At 44.9% G+C, this 16,763-nt stretch overlaps 1 protein-coding gene across 1 annotated transcript in view; it reads right to left on the bottom strand.

The window, feature by feature from the left end:
• Positions 1-16,763, bottom strand: part of LOC148474932 (capping protein, Arp2/3 and myosin-I linker protein 2-like) — a 970,125-nt gene that overhangs the window by 473,867 nt on the left and 479,495 nt on the right. The window contains exon 24 of the mRNA XM_088457971.1: positions 13,955-14,042. Within this exon, the coding sequence (XP_088314097.1) occupies positions 13,955-14,042 (88 nt within the window). The remainder of the gene's footprint in view (positions 1-13,954; positions 14,043-16,763) is intronic.

The raw sequence follows: 16,763 nt of genomic DNA, 5'->3' as shown, positions 1-16,763 counted from the left end.
CCCATTTTTTACATAGAGGTGTGACTTAACCAGGGGATATATACCTCGTACTCTATGGGGTAAACATTACAGAAGTAATGACCTCTTGTCAGATAAGTGTTCGAGTGGTAAGTCAAAACATTGTTCAACTACAAATCTTCCTAGTATTAAGCGCTTATCAAATAACTTGTCCTAATAAAGGTTATATGACATAACACATATACCATCTAAACCGTAATAAACGTATATAAAAAAAACATGGATATAACCGTGACATAAACATCGGTTTGTAAACTACTCAGATGAAGTCTTGGAGGTGACGACATATGCGCAGCTGCGCTGGGTAGAGTAATGTGAACTTCTTGCCCGATTGGATCAGGTGGGAGCAAATCGTCGAGAAAGCCTTTCGCGCCTTTGTAAGCTTGGCAGAGTGGTCCTGAAATATATATATTTTGTTGCCTTCCCATTTAATATGTCACTTACGACGTGATGCCCTCCAGATAGCTTCTTTCTGTAAAAAATTCAGGCTTCAAAATAGAACAACTCTTGGCCTGGAATCTGGGTGGTCATGGGTGAGGCCAACTCTGTGTGCCCGCTCAATAATTATGTCAGAGCATTCTTTCTCGATTCCCAGTATTTGGGGCAATGTGACTTTGAAAAAGTCAAACAGCTCTGGCCCTGGAAAACTTCTGGATCTGTTTTTCAAGTTATTGATTATCTGGTATTGTATTTTCTCATGTTTTAGGGAGCCTGTTTGGAGGGAAGAAACATTAGAAAATAGAGATCCCAATCACCTTTCTGTCTCCTGCACTTTGGGCCTCATTCAGACCCACTCGCAAGCGGCTGTCCGCTCGCAAGTGGGTCGATGGTGTGCACTGCGCATGCGCACGACGGAGGGAGCTCCATCGTGCGCATGCGCCAGATGCGACGAGCGAAGGACTTTCCTTCGCTCGTTGTGTCTGATCAAAGGGGGCGTGCTGTCGATGTTGATTGACAGCACGCCCCCTTTGGTGGGCATGCCGGGGGCGTGCCTGCCAGACGGAGGCGTTCCCAAGGGAACGCCTACCATCAGAAGCCGGCCCCACTGACATCACTAGTGATGTCAGTGGGAGTGATTTTGGCTCTGATAGAGCCAAAATCACTCCAGGGCTTGTGGTCGAAAACCCCGACCACAGGCTTCTGGTCGCACTGGCGATGGTCGCGATGGTCAAGACCATCGCGACCATCATCCTGCACGCTCGTATGTGCTGTGGGTGGTGACCCACAGCTATACGAGCGTCCAGGAGGACGCTCCATTTTTATGGAGGACCGCCCTCATTCAGAGCGAGCGCTTTTGTTAGTTAACTGGGACAATTACATAGAGATGTTAGCAGTCTGTTTGTCCAGTAAAGGGTTAATAGTCTCTCTAATAGCCACCACCATGCTCCCATAAGTAACTGGTGTATCTGGGGAAGGGAGAACCTGTTGTGACATGCCGTGAGCAGGGGGGTAACTGACCTGCATATCTCTGGAAGGTGAGGACGAAGGTGAACTTGCGTCCTCAGCAGTGTCTGGGGCTTCCGACGCCATATTAGATTCTCCTGTCTCTGCTTCTGACATTTTCCAGGCATCTAGGGTGTCAGGTATCTCTCCATCCACAGCCAGCAGGCTCTGCACTTCCCTGAGGCTCCCTGTGAGTCACTGGAGGATGTTAAACAGCCAAGAAATGTTATTTATGAGGAGTGAGATAATGGAGCTGCTCTGTTCAGCGTCCTCACATTGCGGGGGTGGACCCGGAAGTCTCTGCATGTCCTGTTTATTATATATATACAACATAGGGGTGGGTGGGGTGGCCCAAACAGAATTCCTTCTCACACTTCTTTTTGGGGCATTGCTGACTGTCTTTGCGTGGACGGCAAGCATTTTTCTAGTTTATTGAACTGAAATCCTGTCTGCCAATGCAGTGCCACTCTGTTTCCTAGATGTGCCATGTAGGAAGCTGAACTGCCACATTTTTGTGTTCTGCTCACTGTTGTCGCTTAGCTTAGTCAGCCAGCTAGCTTGGTGCAACCCTTTGGCCTAAACTAGATGAAAATAATATTGTGAGCTGTGAGCTGGTCAAAATTGACTGGAAACAACTGCAAATTGATGCAGTGATAAATAATATAGATTTGTAGATAGTTAAGTCTCTTTGGTATATCAATGCAGTTGTTTTCAGAGAGAAAGTCCTTATTTATATTTCAAATAGCGAGCTTGGATAAATCCACAAGTGCTTGTTTGTACTAGGGGTGAGCGGGTTCGGATTTCTGAAATCCGAGCCCCACCGATCCGAGGCCGATCCGAGTCAGGCTCGACTTTTCCCGCCTGACTCAGATCTGAAATCGAGGCACAACGTCATCATCCCGCCTTCCAGGTCTCGCGGGTTTTGGATTCTATATAAGGTACCCGAGTCGGCGCCATTTTCTCACTCGGCTGTGGACAGTGAAGACGGAGGGTGGGAGTTAGGGCTGGCTGGGCTGTGTAGTGTAGTGTTGTGCTGTGCTGCGCTGTGCTGCTGTTGTCCATAGGGGCTGTGTCCACTCCTCCATAGTCCAAAGAGGCTGGCTGTGTTGTGCTGTGCTGCTGTTGTCCTAAGGGGCTGTGTCCAATCCTCCAAAGTCCATAGGGGCTGGCTGTGTTGTGCTGTGCTGCTGTTGTCCATAGGGGCTGTGTCCACTCCTCCAAAGTCCATAGGGGCTTGCTGGACTGTGTTGTGCAGTCAGTTGTCCATAGGGGCTGTGTCCACTCCAAAGTCCTGTGCAGTGTCCCAGTCCTAAAGGGGTGCTGTAGTGTTGTCCAGGGGGTGCTTTGTCCATCAGGGATGCTCCCCCCAAGTGCAAAAAAAATAAATATTTTTTCTGTGTTTGTGAATTGTGTGCGCAGTAGCCGCACGTGCATCAACAAAGTAGCGCCAGGCGTGCGCCTGTGTCTTAAGTAAAGGGCCGGCTGGCTTGATTGTTAAATGGTGCTGTAACCCCCAAAGTTCACTCCAAACAAAATAAAAATATATTTTTTTTTGTGTTTGTGAATTGTGTGCGCAGTAGCAGCATGTGCATCAACAAAGTAGCGCCAAGCGTGCGCCTGTGTCATAAGTAAAGGGCCGGCTGGCTTGACTGTTAAAGGGTGCTGTAACCCCCAAAGTGCACTCCAAACCAAATAAAAAAATATTTTCAGTGTTTGTCAATTGTGTGCACTGTGGCTGCATGTGCATCAACAAAGGAGCAGCGCCAAGCGTGCGCCTGTGTCCCATAAGTAAAGGGCCGGCTGGCTTGTCCGTTGAAGGGTGCTGTAACCCCCAAAGGGCACTCCAAACAAAATAAAAAAATATATTTTTTTGTGTTTGTGAATAGTGTGCACAGTAGCCGCACGTGCATCAACAAAGAAGCGCCAAGCGTGCGCCTGTGTCATAGGTAAAGGGCCGGCTGGCTTGACAGTTAAAGGGTGCTGTAACCCCCAAAGTGCACTCCAAAACAAATAAAAAAATATATTTTTTTGTGTTTGTGAATTGTGCGCGCAGTAGCAGCACGTGCATCAACAAAGTAGCGCCAGGCGTGCACCTGTGTCATAAGTAAAGGGCCAGCTGGCTTGATTGTTAAATGGTGCTGTAACCCCCAAAGTGCACTCCAAACAAAATAAAAAAATATATTTTTTTGTGTTTGTGAATTGTGTGCGCAGTAGCCGCACGTGCATCAACAAAGTAGTGCCAAGCGTGCGCCTGTGTCATAAGTAAAGGGCCGGCTGGCTTGACCATTAAAGGGTGCTGTAACCCCCAAAGTGCACTCCAAACCAAATAAAAAAATATTTTCTGTGTTTGTGAATTGTGTGCACTGTGGCTGCACGTGCATCAACAAAGGAGCAGCGCCAAGCGTGCGCCTGTGTCCCATAAAGGGCCAGCTTGCTTGTCCATTAAAGGGTGCTGTAACCCCCAAAGTTCACTCCAAACAAAATAAAAAAATATATTTTTTTGTGTTTGTGAATTGTGTGCGCAGTAGCAGCATGTGCATCAACAAAGTAGCGCCAAGCGTGTGCCTGTGTCATAAGTAAAGGGCCGGCTGGCTTGACTGTTAAAAGGTGCTGTAACCCCCAAAGTGCACTCCAAACCAAATAAAAAAATATTTTCAGTGTTTGTCAATTGTGTGCACTGTGGCTGCATGTGCATCAACAAAGGAGCAGCGCCAAGCGTGCGCCTGTGTCCCATAAGTAAAGGGCCGGCTGGCTTGTCCGTTAAAGGGTGCTGTAACCCCCAAAGGGCACTCCAAACAAAATAAAAAAATATATTTTTTTGTGTTTGTGAATAGTGTGCACAGTAGCCGCACGTGCATCAACAAAGTAGCGCCAAGCGTTCGCCTGTGTCATAGGTAAAGGGCCGGCTGGCTTGACTGTTAAAGGGTGCTGTAACCCCCAAAGTGCACTCCAAAACAAATAAAAAAATATATTTTTTTGTGTTTGTGAATTGTGTGCGCAGAAGCAGCACGTGCATCAACAAAGTAGCGCCAGGCGTGCGCCTGTGTCTTAAGTAAAGGGCCGGCTGGCTTGATTGTTAAATGGTGCTGTAACCCCCAAAGTGCACTCCAAACAAAATAAAAAAATATATTTTTTTGTGTTTGTGAATTGTGTGCGCAGTAGCCGCACGTGCATCAACAAAGTAGTGCCAAGCGTGCGCCTGTGTCATAAGTAAAGGGCCGGCTGGCTTGACCATTAAAGGGTGCTGTAACCCCCAAAGTGCACTCCAAACCAAATAAAAAAATATTTTCTGTGTTTGTGAATTGTGTGCACTGTGGTTGCACGTGCATCAACAAAGGAGCAGCGCCAAGCGTGCGCCTGTGTCCCATAAGTAAAGGGCCAGCTTGCTTGTCCATTAAAGGGTGCTGTAACCCCCAAAGGGCACTCCAAACAAAATAAAAAAATATATTAGTTTGTGTTTGTGAATTGTGTGCGCAGTAGCCGCACGTGCATCAACAAAGTAGCGCCAAGCGTGTGTCTGTGTCATAGGTAAAGGGCCGGCTGGCTTGACCGTTAAAGGGTGCTGTAACCCCCAAAGTGCACTCCAAAAAAAATAAAAATATATATTTTTTTGTGTTTGTGAATTGTGTGCGCAGTAGCAGCACGTGCATCAACAAAGTAGCGCCAAGCGTGCGCCTGTGTCATAAGTAAAGGGCCGGCTGGCTTGACCATTAAAGGGTGCTGTAACCCCCAAAGTGCACTCCAAACAAAATAAAAAAATATATTTTTTTGTGTTTGTGAATTGTGTGCGTAGTAGCAGCACATGCATCAACAAAGTAGTGCCAAGCGTGCGCCTGTGTCATAAGTAAAGGGCCGGCTGGCTTGACCATTAAAGGGTACTGTAACCCCAAAAGTGCACTCCAAACAAAATAAAAAAATTATTTCTGTGTTTGTGAATTCCGTGCGCCTGTGTCCCATAAGTAAAGGGCCGGCTGGCTCATTTCTTAAAGGGTGGTGCAACCCACAAAGTGCACTAGTGTCCAACAAAAAAAAAAAATTATTTTCTGTGTTTGTGTGCGCCTTAGCCGCACGTATATATCAATATAACATAAATGGAGGACCAAACTTTCTCCGATAAAAATAAAATAGGGAAAGATCAAGAACCACTTCCTCCTAGTGCTGTTGCTGCTGCTGGGAGTTGTTCATCATCCAAGAGAGGAAGTAGGAACACCACTACCTTTACTAAACAACTGACCCTCCAACAGTCCCTAGCGAGGAGGATGAAGTACGACAGCAGTCATCCTGAAGCAAAATGTATAACTGAGGCCTTGACTGCTATGTTGGTGTTAGAAGTGCGCCCGGTATCCGCATTTAGTGCAGTGGGATTTAGACAATTGTTGGAGGTAGTGTGTCCCCGGTTCCAAATCCTGTCTAGATTCCACCTGCATCCTCAAAGCAGCAGCGACAAGCGTGCGTCTGTCTGTTAAAGGGTGGTGTAACCCTCAAAGTGCGCTCCACAAACAATAAAAAAATTCTTTTTTTTTCTGTCTTTGTGAATTGTGTGGGCTGTAGCCGCACCTGCATCCTCAAAGCAGCAGCAACAAGCATGCATCTGCCTGTTAAAGGGTGGTGTAACCCTCAAAGTGCGCTCCACAAACAATAAAAAAATTCTTTTTTTTTTTGTCTTTGTGAATTGTGTGGGCTGTAGCTGCACCTGCATCCTCAAAGCAGCAGCGACAAGCGTGCGTCTGTCTGTTAAAGGGTGGTGTAACCATCAAAGTGCGCTCCACAAACAATAAAAAAATTCTTCTTTTTTTTCTGTCTTTGTGAATTATGTGGGCTATAGCCACACCTGCATCCTCAAAGCAGCAGCGACAAGCGTGCATCTGTCTGTTAAAGGGTGGTGTAACCCTCAAAGTGCGCTCAACAAACAATAAAAAAATTCTTCTTTTTTTTCTGTCTTTGTGAATTGTGTGGGCTGTAGCCGCACCTGCATCCTCAAAGCAGCAGCGACAAGCGTGCGTCTGTCTGTTAAAGGATTACATCTGTGACAGCATCCAAGTAGGCATGTCAGACAGTCCATACATGTACTATCAGGAAAAAGAGGCAATCTGGAGGCCCCTGTACAAACTGGCTCTATTTTACCTGAGTTGCCCCCCCTCCAGTGTGTACTCTGAAAGAGTGTTTAGTGCAGCCGGGAACCTTGTCAGCGAAAGGCGTAGGAGGTTGCTTCCACAAAATGTGGAGAAGATGATGTTCATAAAAATGAATTATCAACTCTTCCAGGGAGACTAGCCTCCAGAACGTACAGAGGGACCTGTGGTGGTGGATTCCAGCGGGGACGAATTAATACTCTGTGAGGATGAGGATGTACAAAACACTGAAGAGGGTGAGGAATCGGTGAATGAGGAGGATGAGGACGACATCTTGCCTCAGTAGAGCCAGTTTGTGCAGGGACAGATTAATTGCCAGCTATTTTTGTGGGGGCCCAAACGAACCAATCATTTCATCCAGTCGTGTGGCAGACCCTGGCGCTGAAATGATTGGTTTGTTAAAGTGTGCATGTCCTGTTTATACAACATAAGGCTGGGTGGGAGGGCCCAAGGACAATTCCATCTTGCACCTCTTTTTTTTCTTTGCATTATGTACTGTTTGCGGCCTAGTTTTCAAACTGCCATCCTGTCTGCCACTGCAGTGTCACTCCTAGATGGGCCACGTGTTTGTGCCGCCCACTCGTGTCGCTTAGCATAGTCATCCATCTACCTCGGTGCAACCTTTTGGACATAAAAACACTATTGTGAGGTGTGAGGTGTTCAGAATAGACTGGAAATGAGTGGAAATTAAGGTTTTTGAGGTTAATAATAGCATAGGAGCAGAAAAATCAACACATTCTTTTATTTTAGCTGTTTTTATGCTTTTTTTAAAAAAAATACAGATCCAAAACTTAAAACCCAGAACCCAAAACACCAAAGGGTGGTTTTGGCAAAACCAATCCAGATCCAAAACACGAAGAAAGATCCAGAACCAAAACACGAAAAGTGGCCGGTGCACACCCCTAGTTTGTACACTTGTTACAATGTAAATTGTGTGGCCTTAATGGTCTCAGTAAAAGATATATGAAATTGAGTAAATCATTATTCGTATGTGTAGGTTTAATTGCCAGAGGGTTAGTTTAAATAAATAATACTATATATTTATGCAGACATATGAATGCCAGGTGTATGCTCTAAAAAGTGTGTACACATTTACATATGTGTGTGTGCATATACCCAAACATATGTGCATATTTGTATATCTGTGGTTTGTTAAGTGTTGTATGTGGGAAGATTTGATTCCCCAAATGTAAAAAGATCTTAAAAGTAATCTTAAAACTATTAAATAAAAAAATTAAAATGTAACAGTTGTACAGTTGAATGAGGGAAAAATTAGTAATATATCGATATAAAGAACATCCCACCATAATAGGGAAAGCTGGAATTGCAAAGATCCACGTGTACCTGTGGATTATGCAATTCAATCATTTTTTTTTACACATCTATGTATCTATGTGTATGGATATATTACTTGTATCCATATGCATATGGCTACTTATAAATGTTATTATTGGGAAATGTATATTTATAAATATTATATAGATTTGACCATAACGCATTTGATATTCCCTAATTAAAATGAAGAGTCAAAACGAATAGATGTTTTTTTTATGAAGGAGAATAACACCTGAACACATATAAAATATAAATGTATGTAAACCTGTGAATAATATTGTAAAACCATTAACACTTGTGTCTATTTGGAGTATTGAAATTATTGGACAAATAAGGGTTAAAAGCCCCTAATTATCAGGAACCATTGAAAATATAGATCTATCCTATATAAAATCATAGATTTAGGGAAAAAAAGGCCATTCAGCTTGAAAAAGTCATGGAACTGGTGACTTTATTTGCATTACCTGCCTGTCTCCAACTGTCCTATCAACAAACAGGTGAGGCTGGACTACTCACGTTGAAAGTGCAGGGAACCGGACACATACAGCTTTTGTCCACCCTGGATCCATAATTGTGCCACACCAAGCAGTTGTTATTCTTGATGTGGTTATGTTTATTGTGAAGTAGCAAATTGTTTCAAATGCTATTAGAATGAAAACCATTAACAGGTTAATTTAAACAAAATTTTATTCAGGTGCTTCTATATATTTTTTGTTTTTATTACATTTTATACATATGAAAGGATAAAAATAAAAATATGATGGTCAATAAAACTGTCTATATTATATGGTGCTCAATAATGTTCACTGTATTATATGGCGGTCACTCATTTTATGCCCCAATACAAAGTTTTTTGGCTTGGGGGATAAAATTAAAAAAATGTAATTCATGTATAGTGACACATGGGGAGGTGGGGCACTAAACAATGTCACGTGGGGAGGGCTCTGCCACGGGATCTATTAACACTAGGGGGTGGGGGGCGATAATAATGGGGATCTTTTTCCACTGGAGGGCTATTTCTGATGGAGGGTGGGAGGTGATTTTATAATGGGAGCCTATTGACACCTGGGGGTGCAAAGCACCCATTAGGTATGTTGTTTTGTAAATAAAATATTTAAATAAATAAACAAAAAATGCATTTAAAACTTTATTAAATAAAAAAACTTAAATTTCTGAACAGTTTTTAGTAAAAAAAATGTGTCAGTTAAATTGTTAATACTGTCTGTAGTATATGGCGGACACTAATACTGTCTGTAAAATACCGTATGATGGCCATGAATGCTGTCTGTTTTATAGTGGTGATCACTAATTCTGTCTGTATGTTAGTCACTAATGCTGTTTGGTGGTCTTAGAAGTCAATTGGTGAATAATGCTGTCTGTATTGGATGGTGCTCACTAATGCTGTATGTATTATAAGGTGGTCACTAAAGCTGTATTATATGACAGTCACTAATACTGTCTGTAGTATATGGCATTCACTAATGCTGTCTGTATTATATGGCAGTCACTAATGCTGTCTGTAGTATACTGTATGATGGACACTGAGAACCATCCCTTACATTCTCCACATTTGAAGTTCATGTTATACACCTCTTCCAACCAGTACACCTCAGAGTAGCTATCATCTACCTCCCCCTGGCCCTCCCTCCAAGTTCCATGACAACTTTGATTCCTGGCTCACTCACTTTCTCTCCTCAGACCTTCCCTCTATTATCCTAGGTGACTTCAATATTCCAATTGATATCCCCACAGAATCTGCTGCCTCCAAACTTCTTACCCTCACTTCCTCATTTGGCCCCTCCCAATGGATCTCCTCACCCTCCCATGCAAGTGGGCATTTGCTTGATCTGGTATTCACCCACCGTTGTGATATTTCTACCTACTCCAATTTCCCATTCCCCCTCTCTGACCATCACCTTCTCTCTTTTAATCTATCCCTCTCTCCTTCCCCTCCTCTTCCTCCAAAAGCCACCATCACTAAGCGTAACATTGAATCTATTGACACTGCTTTCTTTTCTTCCCTACTTGACTCACTTATCTCCCCTATCCTCTCTTTCTCCTGCTCTGAACAGCTGCTTCCCTATACAATGCCTCCCTTACTTCTGCTCTTGACTCTGTTGCTCCGGCGATCACTACTCACCTTCGCAAATCCACACCTCAACCCTGGTATTCCAAATGCACCAGACCCCTACAAAACTGCTCACGAACCGCCGAGCGACAGTGGAGTAGATCAGGCTCTCAGGCAGATTTTCTCCATTTCCAATTCCTGCTGTTATCCCACAGTGCTGCCCTTTCCCTCTCTAAACAGTCATATTTGAAGAATCTCATCTCCTCCCAGTCCTCAAATCCCCAGCGTCTCTTTTCCACCCTCAACTCCCTCCTCTGCCCACCCCCTCCTCATCTCCCCTCCTTGATCTCTGCCATTGACTTTGCTACCCATTTTACATCTAAAATTGATTCCATACATCAGGACATCATATCCAACCAGTCCCCCAGCTCTCCAGCTCCTCCTTTCCCGGATCACCCCTCCCCATCCATTTTATTGACTTTGACATCCTTCTCCCCTGTGACTGGGGAGGAAGTTAAGGCCCTTATCCAGTCCTCCCCCCTTCCACCTCTCCCCTCGACCCTATCCCTTCCTGTCTCCTCCACTACCTTTCTCTTTCTGCCTGCTCCCATCTTACCCACCTCCTTAATCTATCCCTCTCTTCTAGCACTGTTCCTTCTGCATTCAAGCATGCCTTTGTCTCCCCCATTCTTAAAAACCTAGCCTTGATCCTAACATTCTCTCTAGCTACTGACCAATCTCTCTCTTCCCTTTTGCCTCCAAACTCCTTCAGCGTATTGTTTACAACCACCTCACCACATTTCTTTCCTTCCACTCTCTCCTTGGCCCTTTTCAGTCTGGCTTCCGTTCTCTCCACTCCACTGAAACTGTCAGCAACGACCTCCTTGCTACCAAATCCAAGGGCCACTACTCCCTGCTCATTCTCCTTGACCTCTGATTTTGACACTGTGGACCACCCTCTACTGCTGCATATCCTTCACTCCCTTGGTCTACGTGACACTGCTCTCTCCTGGCTTTCCTCCTACCTCTCTGACCATTCCTTCTCTGTTTCCTCTCACAACTCCTCCTCCTCCCTACAGCCTCTAACAGTAGATGTTCCCCAAGGTTCTGTTCTCTATACGTCTCTCTATACATCTCTCTATACGTCCTATTGTCTCTCTATATGTCCTCTCTAGGTAAACTCATCCGCTCTCTTGACCTCCATTATCATCTCTATACTGATGATACTCAGATCTACCTTTCCTCACCTGGTTTTTCCCCCTCTCTACTGACCCGTATCTCCAACTGTCTCTCTGCTATCTCTTCCTGGATGCCCCAGCGATTTCTCAAACTTAATATGTCTAAGACTGAGCTGATCGTCTTCCCACTCTCCCACATAACATCATTTCCCACTATTTCTTTATAAATAGATGGCATAACTATCTCATCTAGTCCCAAAGTGCATTGGAGTCATCCTGGACTCTTCCCTCTCCCTCTCCGTCAAACCACATATTCAGAACCTCTCACAGTCTTGTCGTTTCCATCTCAAGAATATTTCCAAGATCAGACCCTTTCTCACCCAGGATGCCACCAAAACCCTCATACATTCACTGGTCCTCTCCAGATTGGACTTCTGTAACTTCCTCCTATCTGGCTTCCCCAAATCCCATCACTCTCCTCTCCAGTCTGTGCTCAATGCTGCTGCTCGGCTCATTTTCCTCTACAAACACTCTGCATCTGCCTCCACTCTCTCTTAAAAGCCCTCCACTGGCACCCCTTCCCTTTCAGAACCCAATTCAAGGTTCTCACACTCACTTACAAAACCCTCACCCATTCCTCTCCCATTTACATCTCTGATCTCATCTCCCTTCACTCTATCTGCCCTCTTTGTTCACTTAATACATGCCACCTTTCATGCCAATTGATTACTTCCTCCAACTCCCGCCTCTGAGATTTTGCCCGCGCTGCTCCCCACCTTTGGAACTCCCTCCCTCTCCCCATCAAACTCTGCACCTCTTTACAATCATTCAAAGGAGCTCTTAAGACCCACTACTTCATTAAAGCCTTCCAGCTCTCATCCTAACTTGCTGCTATATCTTCCTTCCTCCCCGCCTACCCCATCTGTGTCACTCCTGTTTGTCTGCCCCTCCCTTAAAGAATGTAAGCTCTTTCAAGCAGGACCCTCTACCCTCTTGTTCTTCTCTCTACTGTAAAGTAATTTAATGTATCTCTTACTCCCCACTAGCGCAACTAACACTTGGCTGCTTATGTGGGTAAAGGTCGCTAATATTGCAATGTTTATTATACATGTCCGTGTCCTGCTTTGTATTGTATTGTAAGTCACTGGTTACTTATTTGTTTATGTACTCTATAAGGCGCTGCAGAACACTTGTGGTGCCATATAAATAAATGATAATAATAATAATAATAATAATAATAATAATAATAATACTGTCTATATTGTATGGTGCTCAATAATTCTGACTGTATTAAATAGCGGTCACTAATTCTGTCTGTATTATATGGCAGTCACTAATTCAGTCTGAAGTATATGGTGGTCACTAATGATATCTGTATTATATGGCATTTACTAAATCTGTCTGCAGTGAATAGCGGTCATTAATACTGTCTGTTGAATATGGCTGTAACTAATTCTGTCTGTACAATAGTTGAATATGGCAGTCACTAATGCTGTCTATAGTATATGATGGTCAATAATGCTGTCTGTATTATATGGTGGTCACTAATGTTGTCTCTATTATATGGAGGTCACTAATACGGTCTGTAAAATATGGTGGTCACTAATGCTGTCTGTAGTGTATGGCGGTCACTAATGCTGTCTGTATTTTATGGTGGTCACTAATGCTTTCTGTATTATATAACATTTACTAATGCTGTCGTAGTATATGCTAGTCACTAATACTGTCTGCAAAACTGTATACGACAGTCACTAGTGCTATCTGTATTATACATTGTTAAATAATTCTATCTGTATTATTTGATGGTTACTAATGCTTGTTGTAGTATAATGTATGGCGGTTCTGCATTAAATAGTGGTCATATAGAGGGTTGCTACTATCTACTTGGATGAGACAAGGGGGAGACTTGGAAGGGTACTGCGATGAGTCTTTGCCCCGGGTGACAGAATGGCTAGCCTCATCCCTGAGTGCACAGATTTGAGCCAATGTGATTGCCAGTATGTAATAGTGACAGGAACTGAAACTTAGTATGCAAAAGTAAGCCCAATATCATACTTTTGTAGAAAATATACTTACTCAGACTTGCATTTAGTGAGATTTCCAGTTATTTATATGCACACTTCCTTCCCCTAACACAGGAATTTGGTGATTGAGGGACCTGGGCCAGGGCACGGTATTCTTCCCGGTTAATATTAATTTAATGTTTGCGCTGGTTGAGGAAAATAAGTCTGTTCATTAAATGTGAATGATATTAATATAATGTTGGAAAAGTTGCAGAGAGGGAGGCTTATTAGATATGGTTTCTATTAATTAAACAATGGTGATGGTTTTGGGGGGAAGGCCTACAGTTGCTATGCTGCCATTTCTTATATACCTATACTTTTTCAAAACAGATCCTCAACATTACCCTATCCAGACAAACAACAACTGAGCCTAGGCTATGAGTAGAAGCTGGTAGTAAATACTAAAAAAAACTTGTACTGTAGGTGAGAAGAGGATAGCCTTTCAATTGCACAAATTGTGGTTGGGCTGTCCTGGCTTTGTGTGACTGTCCCAATCAGTCAGGGCTTTGTCCCATCTTGCAGGGATAGTTTGGAAGTATGTTTTACTCATAAATTGAGTGTATGTATAAATATCCATGTTTGTGAAGGTTATAGACTTTGGACTTTGGAGAGCAACCTAAAACTTTATAATTGAAAGCATGCTGGTCATCACTACTTTGGTTACAGCAGCAAGTTTTACCAGTTATCCAAGCATGTAGGAAAGTTTGTGACACTTACCAGCTTGCTCTGAGTCTCAGTGAGATCTTTTAGAACCTCTGCAGTTATCTTGTCCGCTATAGTTGTTGTGATGAACAATTTCACATCACTGTAAAATAAAACATTTTTGGAATTTACACTTTTCCATTAGTGATGGAATTTTCATTTGGTTTGCACATGATACCAAGTACTGTATGTTGGCGCTAAAAGTTATTTGTAAAACTGCATACAGCACAATTATGAGCCGAACTGGGCTGACTAGTTGGAGGTGCAAACACTTTGGCCAGGGGACCCCGTGAATGTGTTCCCTGGCTGTGGCATTACACCCCCGCAAGTGAAGCCCAGTGCTGGTTCTTAAAATACGGGGCATTGCTCCCTGTATTTTTAGAAACAGTACCTGCTTACAGAGCCCGATGATTGGACGGCTCAAAGAGGCTGATTATACTTTAAGGTGGGGGGACCCCAGGCAGTTTCTTTTTCTATTTTTTATTTTAATGCATAAATGCAGCCTATACGTATCTCACTGATGTGTGCAGGTTGCATGTTCGGGTGTGTTTGTCTGTAGTCAGGCACAGGGTAAAAAACACAATCACATACTGTACACCATTGAAAAAAAAATTATTCAGCAAAACACAATTCTTGGTAAATTTGCGACTTCGTTCTGGACAAACTAGAGTATGTTTGTACGAAACAGGTCGTGTTTATTCTTGCACAAAACACGAAGCTTAGTAAATTTACCCCTAGGTATTAGATAATAGCTATTCCATGGGATTAAATTTATATATGGTGATAGGTCAAGCAGGTATTAAGAAAACAATCCATAAGAAATAATCAATCAATAAGGGGTTTCTTTATTACAATGGATCACATAGGTTTTTAATGGAATGTGCTATAGATGTGTTCAGGGGCGGATTGGCCATATAATTCACCTGGTAGATTCCCGGTGGGCCGATGGATCTATGAGGCCGCCTGTTGCATGTGGCCCCGCCCCCAGTAGCATGTCACCCTCATGAAAGGCAGCCTGCCCTGCCGGTACCGGTCAGCGGCCTCCTCTGGTCTCTCCTCACCCATTCAGAAGGAACTGTGCTTCCACAGAGAAGCTTTAGAGGCAGAGCGGGTGGCTGTTATAGGTAAGCGCTGTGACCTGCAGAGAAATAGCTGGGGAGGCTGGAAATAGGGTGAGTGTCTCCTGTTGCAGTAACCCTGGGCCGTGCTGAGCATCCAGGACTCCAGAGCAGTGAGGACACAAAGGCAGGTTGCCTTCATGTGCATGGCAGCCTGAGACACTTGCTCTGGCCAGGGTGCCGGAAATCAGCCATCTAGCCACTAGGGCAGAGCATCTGGGCAGAGTGGCACTTGTGGCTCCGCCCACAACACGGCCCTAGTATGGAGACACTCACTGATCTGAGTATGTGCTTCAGGGCTCAGCTCAGCAGCAGGTGGTCTGCCCCCCCACCCCCTGTCGGATGGCTGATCTTCTGCACCCTGCAACTAAGTAATGGGGAGACGTGTGTGAAGGGTATACAATCAGGAAGCCGGCTGCCTTAATACCGGCAGCCAGGTTCCCGACTGTCATATCCCAGCGAGGGTGAAATGGCGGGCGTCTAGATGTAGACGCCTGACATTTCCCCGACGCCGGGAGACCGGCGCCCGGCATCCCAATTGAAGGGATGCCGGGCGTCGCGAGTGGACAGCCGCATGGGGGGGTTAGGTTTAGGGCACCCAGGGGGGACTTAGGGTTAGGCACTCCCCCGGGAGGGTTAGGGTTAGGCTAGGGGGAGGGTTAGGCAAACCTGGGGGGACTTAGGGTTAGGCACCACCCCAGGGGACTTAGGTTTAGGCAGCGGGGAAGGGGGGAGTTAGGGTTAGGCACTTAGAGGGGGGATTAGGGTTAGGCACTTGGGGGGGAGGTTAGGGTTAGGCACCCCTAAGGAGGGTTAGGGGGTTAGGTTAGTCAATACTTACCTATCCACGATTGGGATTTCCAGCGCTGTCGGGCTTCTGCTGCCGGGAACTCTGCTGTGGTCAGCCAGGCGCTGCCGGGAATCGGCCATGCGGCCGGCGGTATTTCATACCGATTCCGTGTGAAGGGAGGGGAGCTCTGTTAAGGGAGAGACCTGTGTGTGTATTAGTGTGTAGGGGGGTTTGTCTAGAGGGGAGATCTTTGTGAGGAGGAGATCTGTGTGTGTGTGAAGTGGGGGATCTGAGTGAGGGTGGAGAAAGTTTTGTGGGGGATTTGAGTGTGGAAAGCTGTTTGTGTGAGGAGAAGGCAGAGTGGGGAGGGAAGAGCTGTGTATGTGTGAGGGGGTCGGCTGAGTGAGGAAAGCTGTGTATGTGAAGGGTGGCTGAGTGAGGAAAGCTGTGTGTGTGAGGGGGTGGTGGAGTAGGGAGGGGGAGATCTGTGTAAGGTGGGAGTGCTGTGTATGTGTCAGGGGGAGAGCTGTTTAATGGGAGATTAGCTGAGGAAGAAAGCTGTGGGGGGGAGGTTCTGAGTGAGGGGGGTGTATTGTGTGTGTTTGATTGGAGGAGGACTGAGTGAGGGGGGGAGAGCTATGTGAGAATTTTATATGCTGTGTATTTATATAAACTATATTTATGGAGCCCCTAGATAATATATTCATAGGGCACTGTGGAGTCTTAATCTGGCTCTGGGACTGAGCCATGGGCAATAACAAAGAGGGAGGAGGAGGCAATTACCTCCAATCATCACCCCAGTCTACTCCTCTTTTGCACTCCTGAGTCGGGTCCCACCTACCACCCTGGCCCTGACATCAGCCGGTCCAGTTCGCACGAAGGACAGAATACAGTGGCTGTGTATCTGCTGTTGAGG

The sequence above is a fragment of the Taudactylus pleione genome, unplaced genomic scaffold (assembly GCF_031769625.1).
Source record: "Taudactylus pleione unplaced genomic scaffold, aTauple2 ptg000799l, whole genome shotgun sequence".
Taxonomy (NCBI): domain Eukaryota; kingdom Metazoa; phylum Chordata; class Amphibia; order Anura; family Myobatrachidae; genus Taudactylus; species Taudactylus pleione.
Note: the sequence above shows the minus strand (reverse complement) of the source record. Positions and strands in the feature narration are given on the sequence as shown.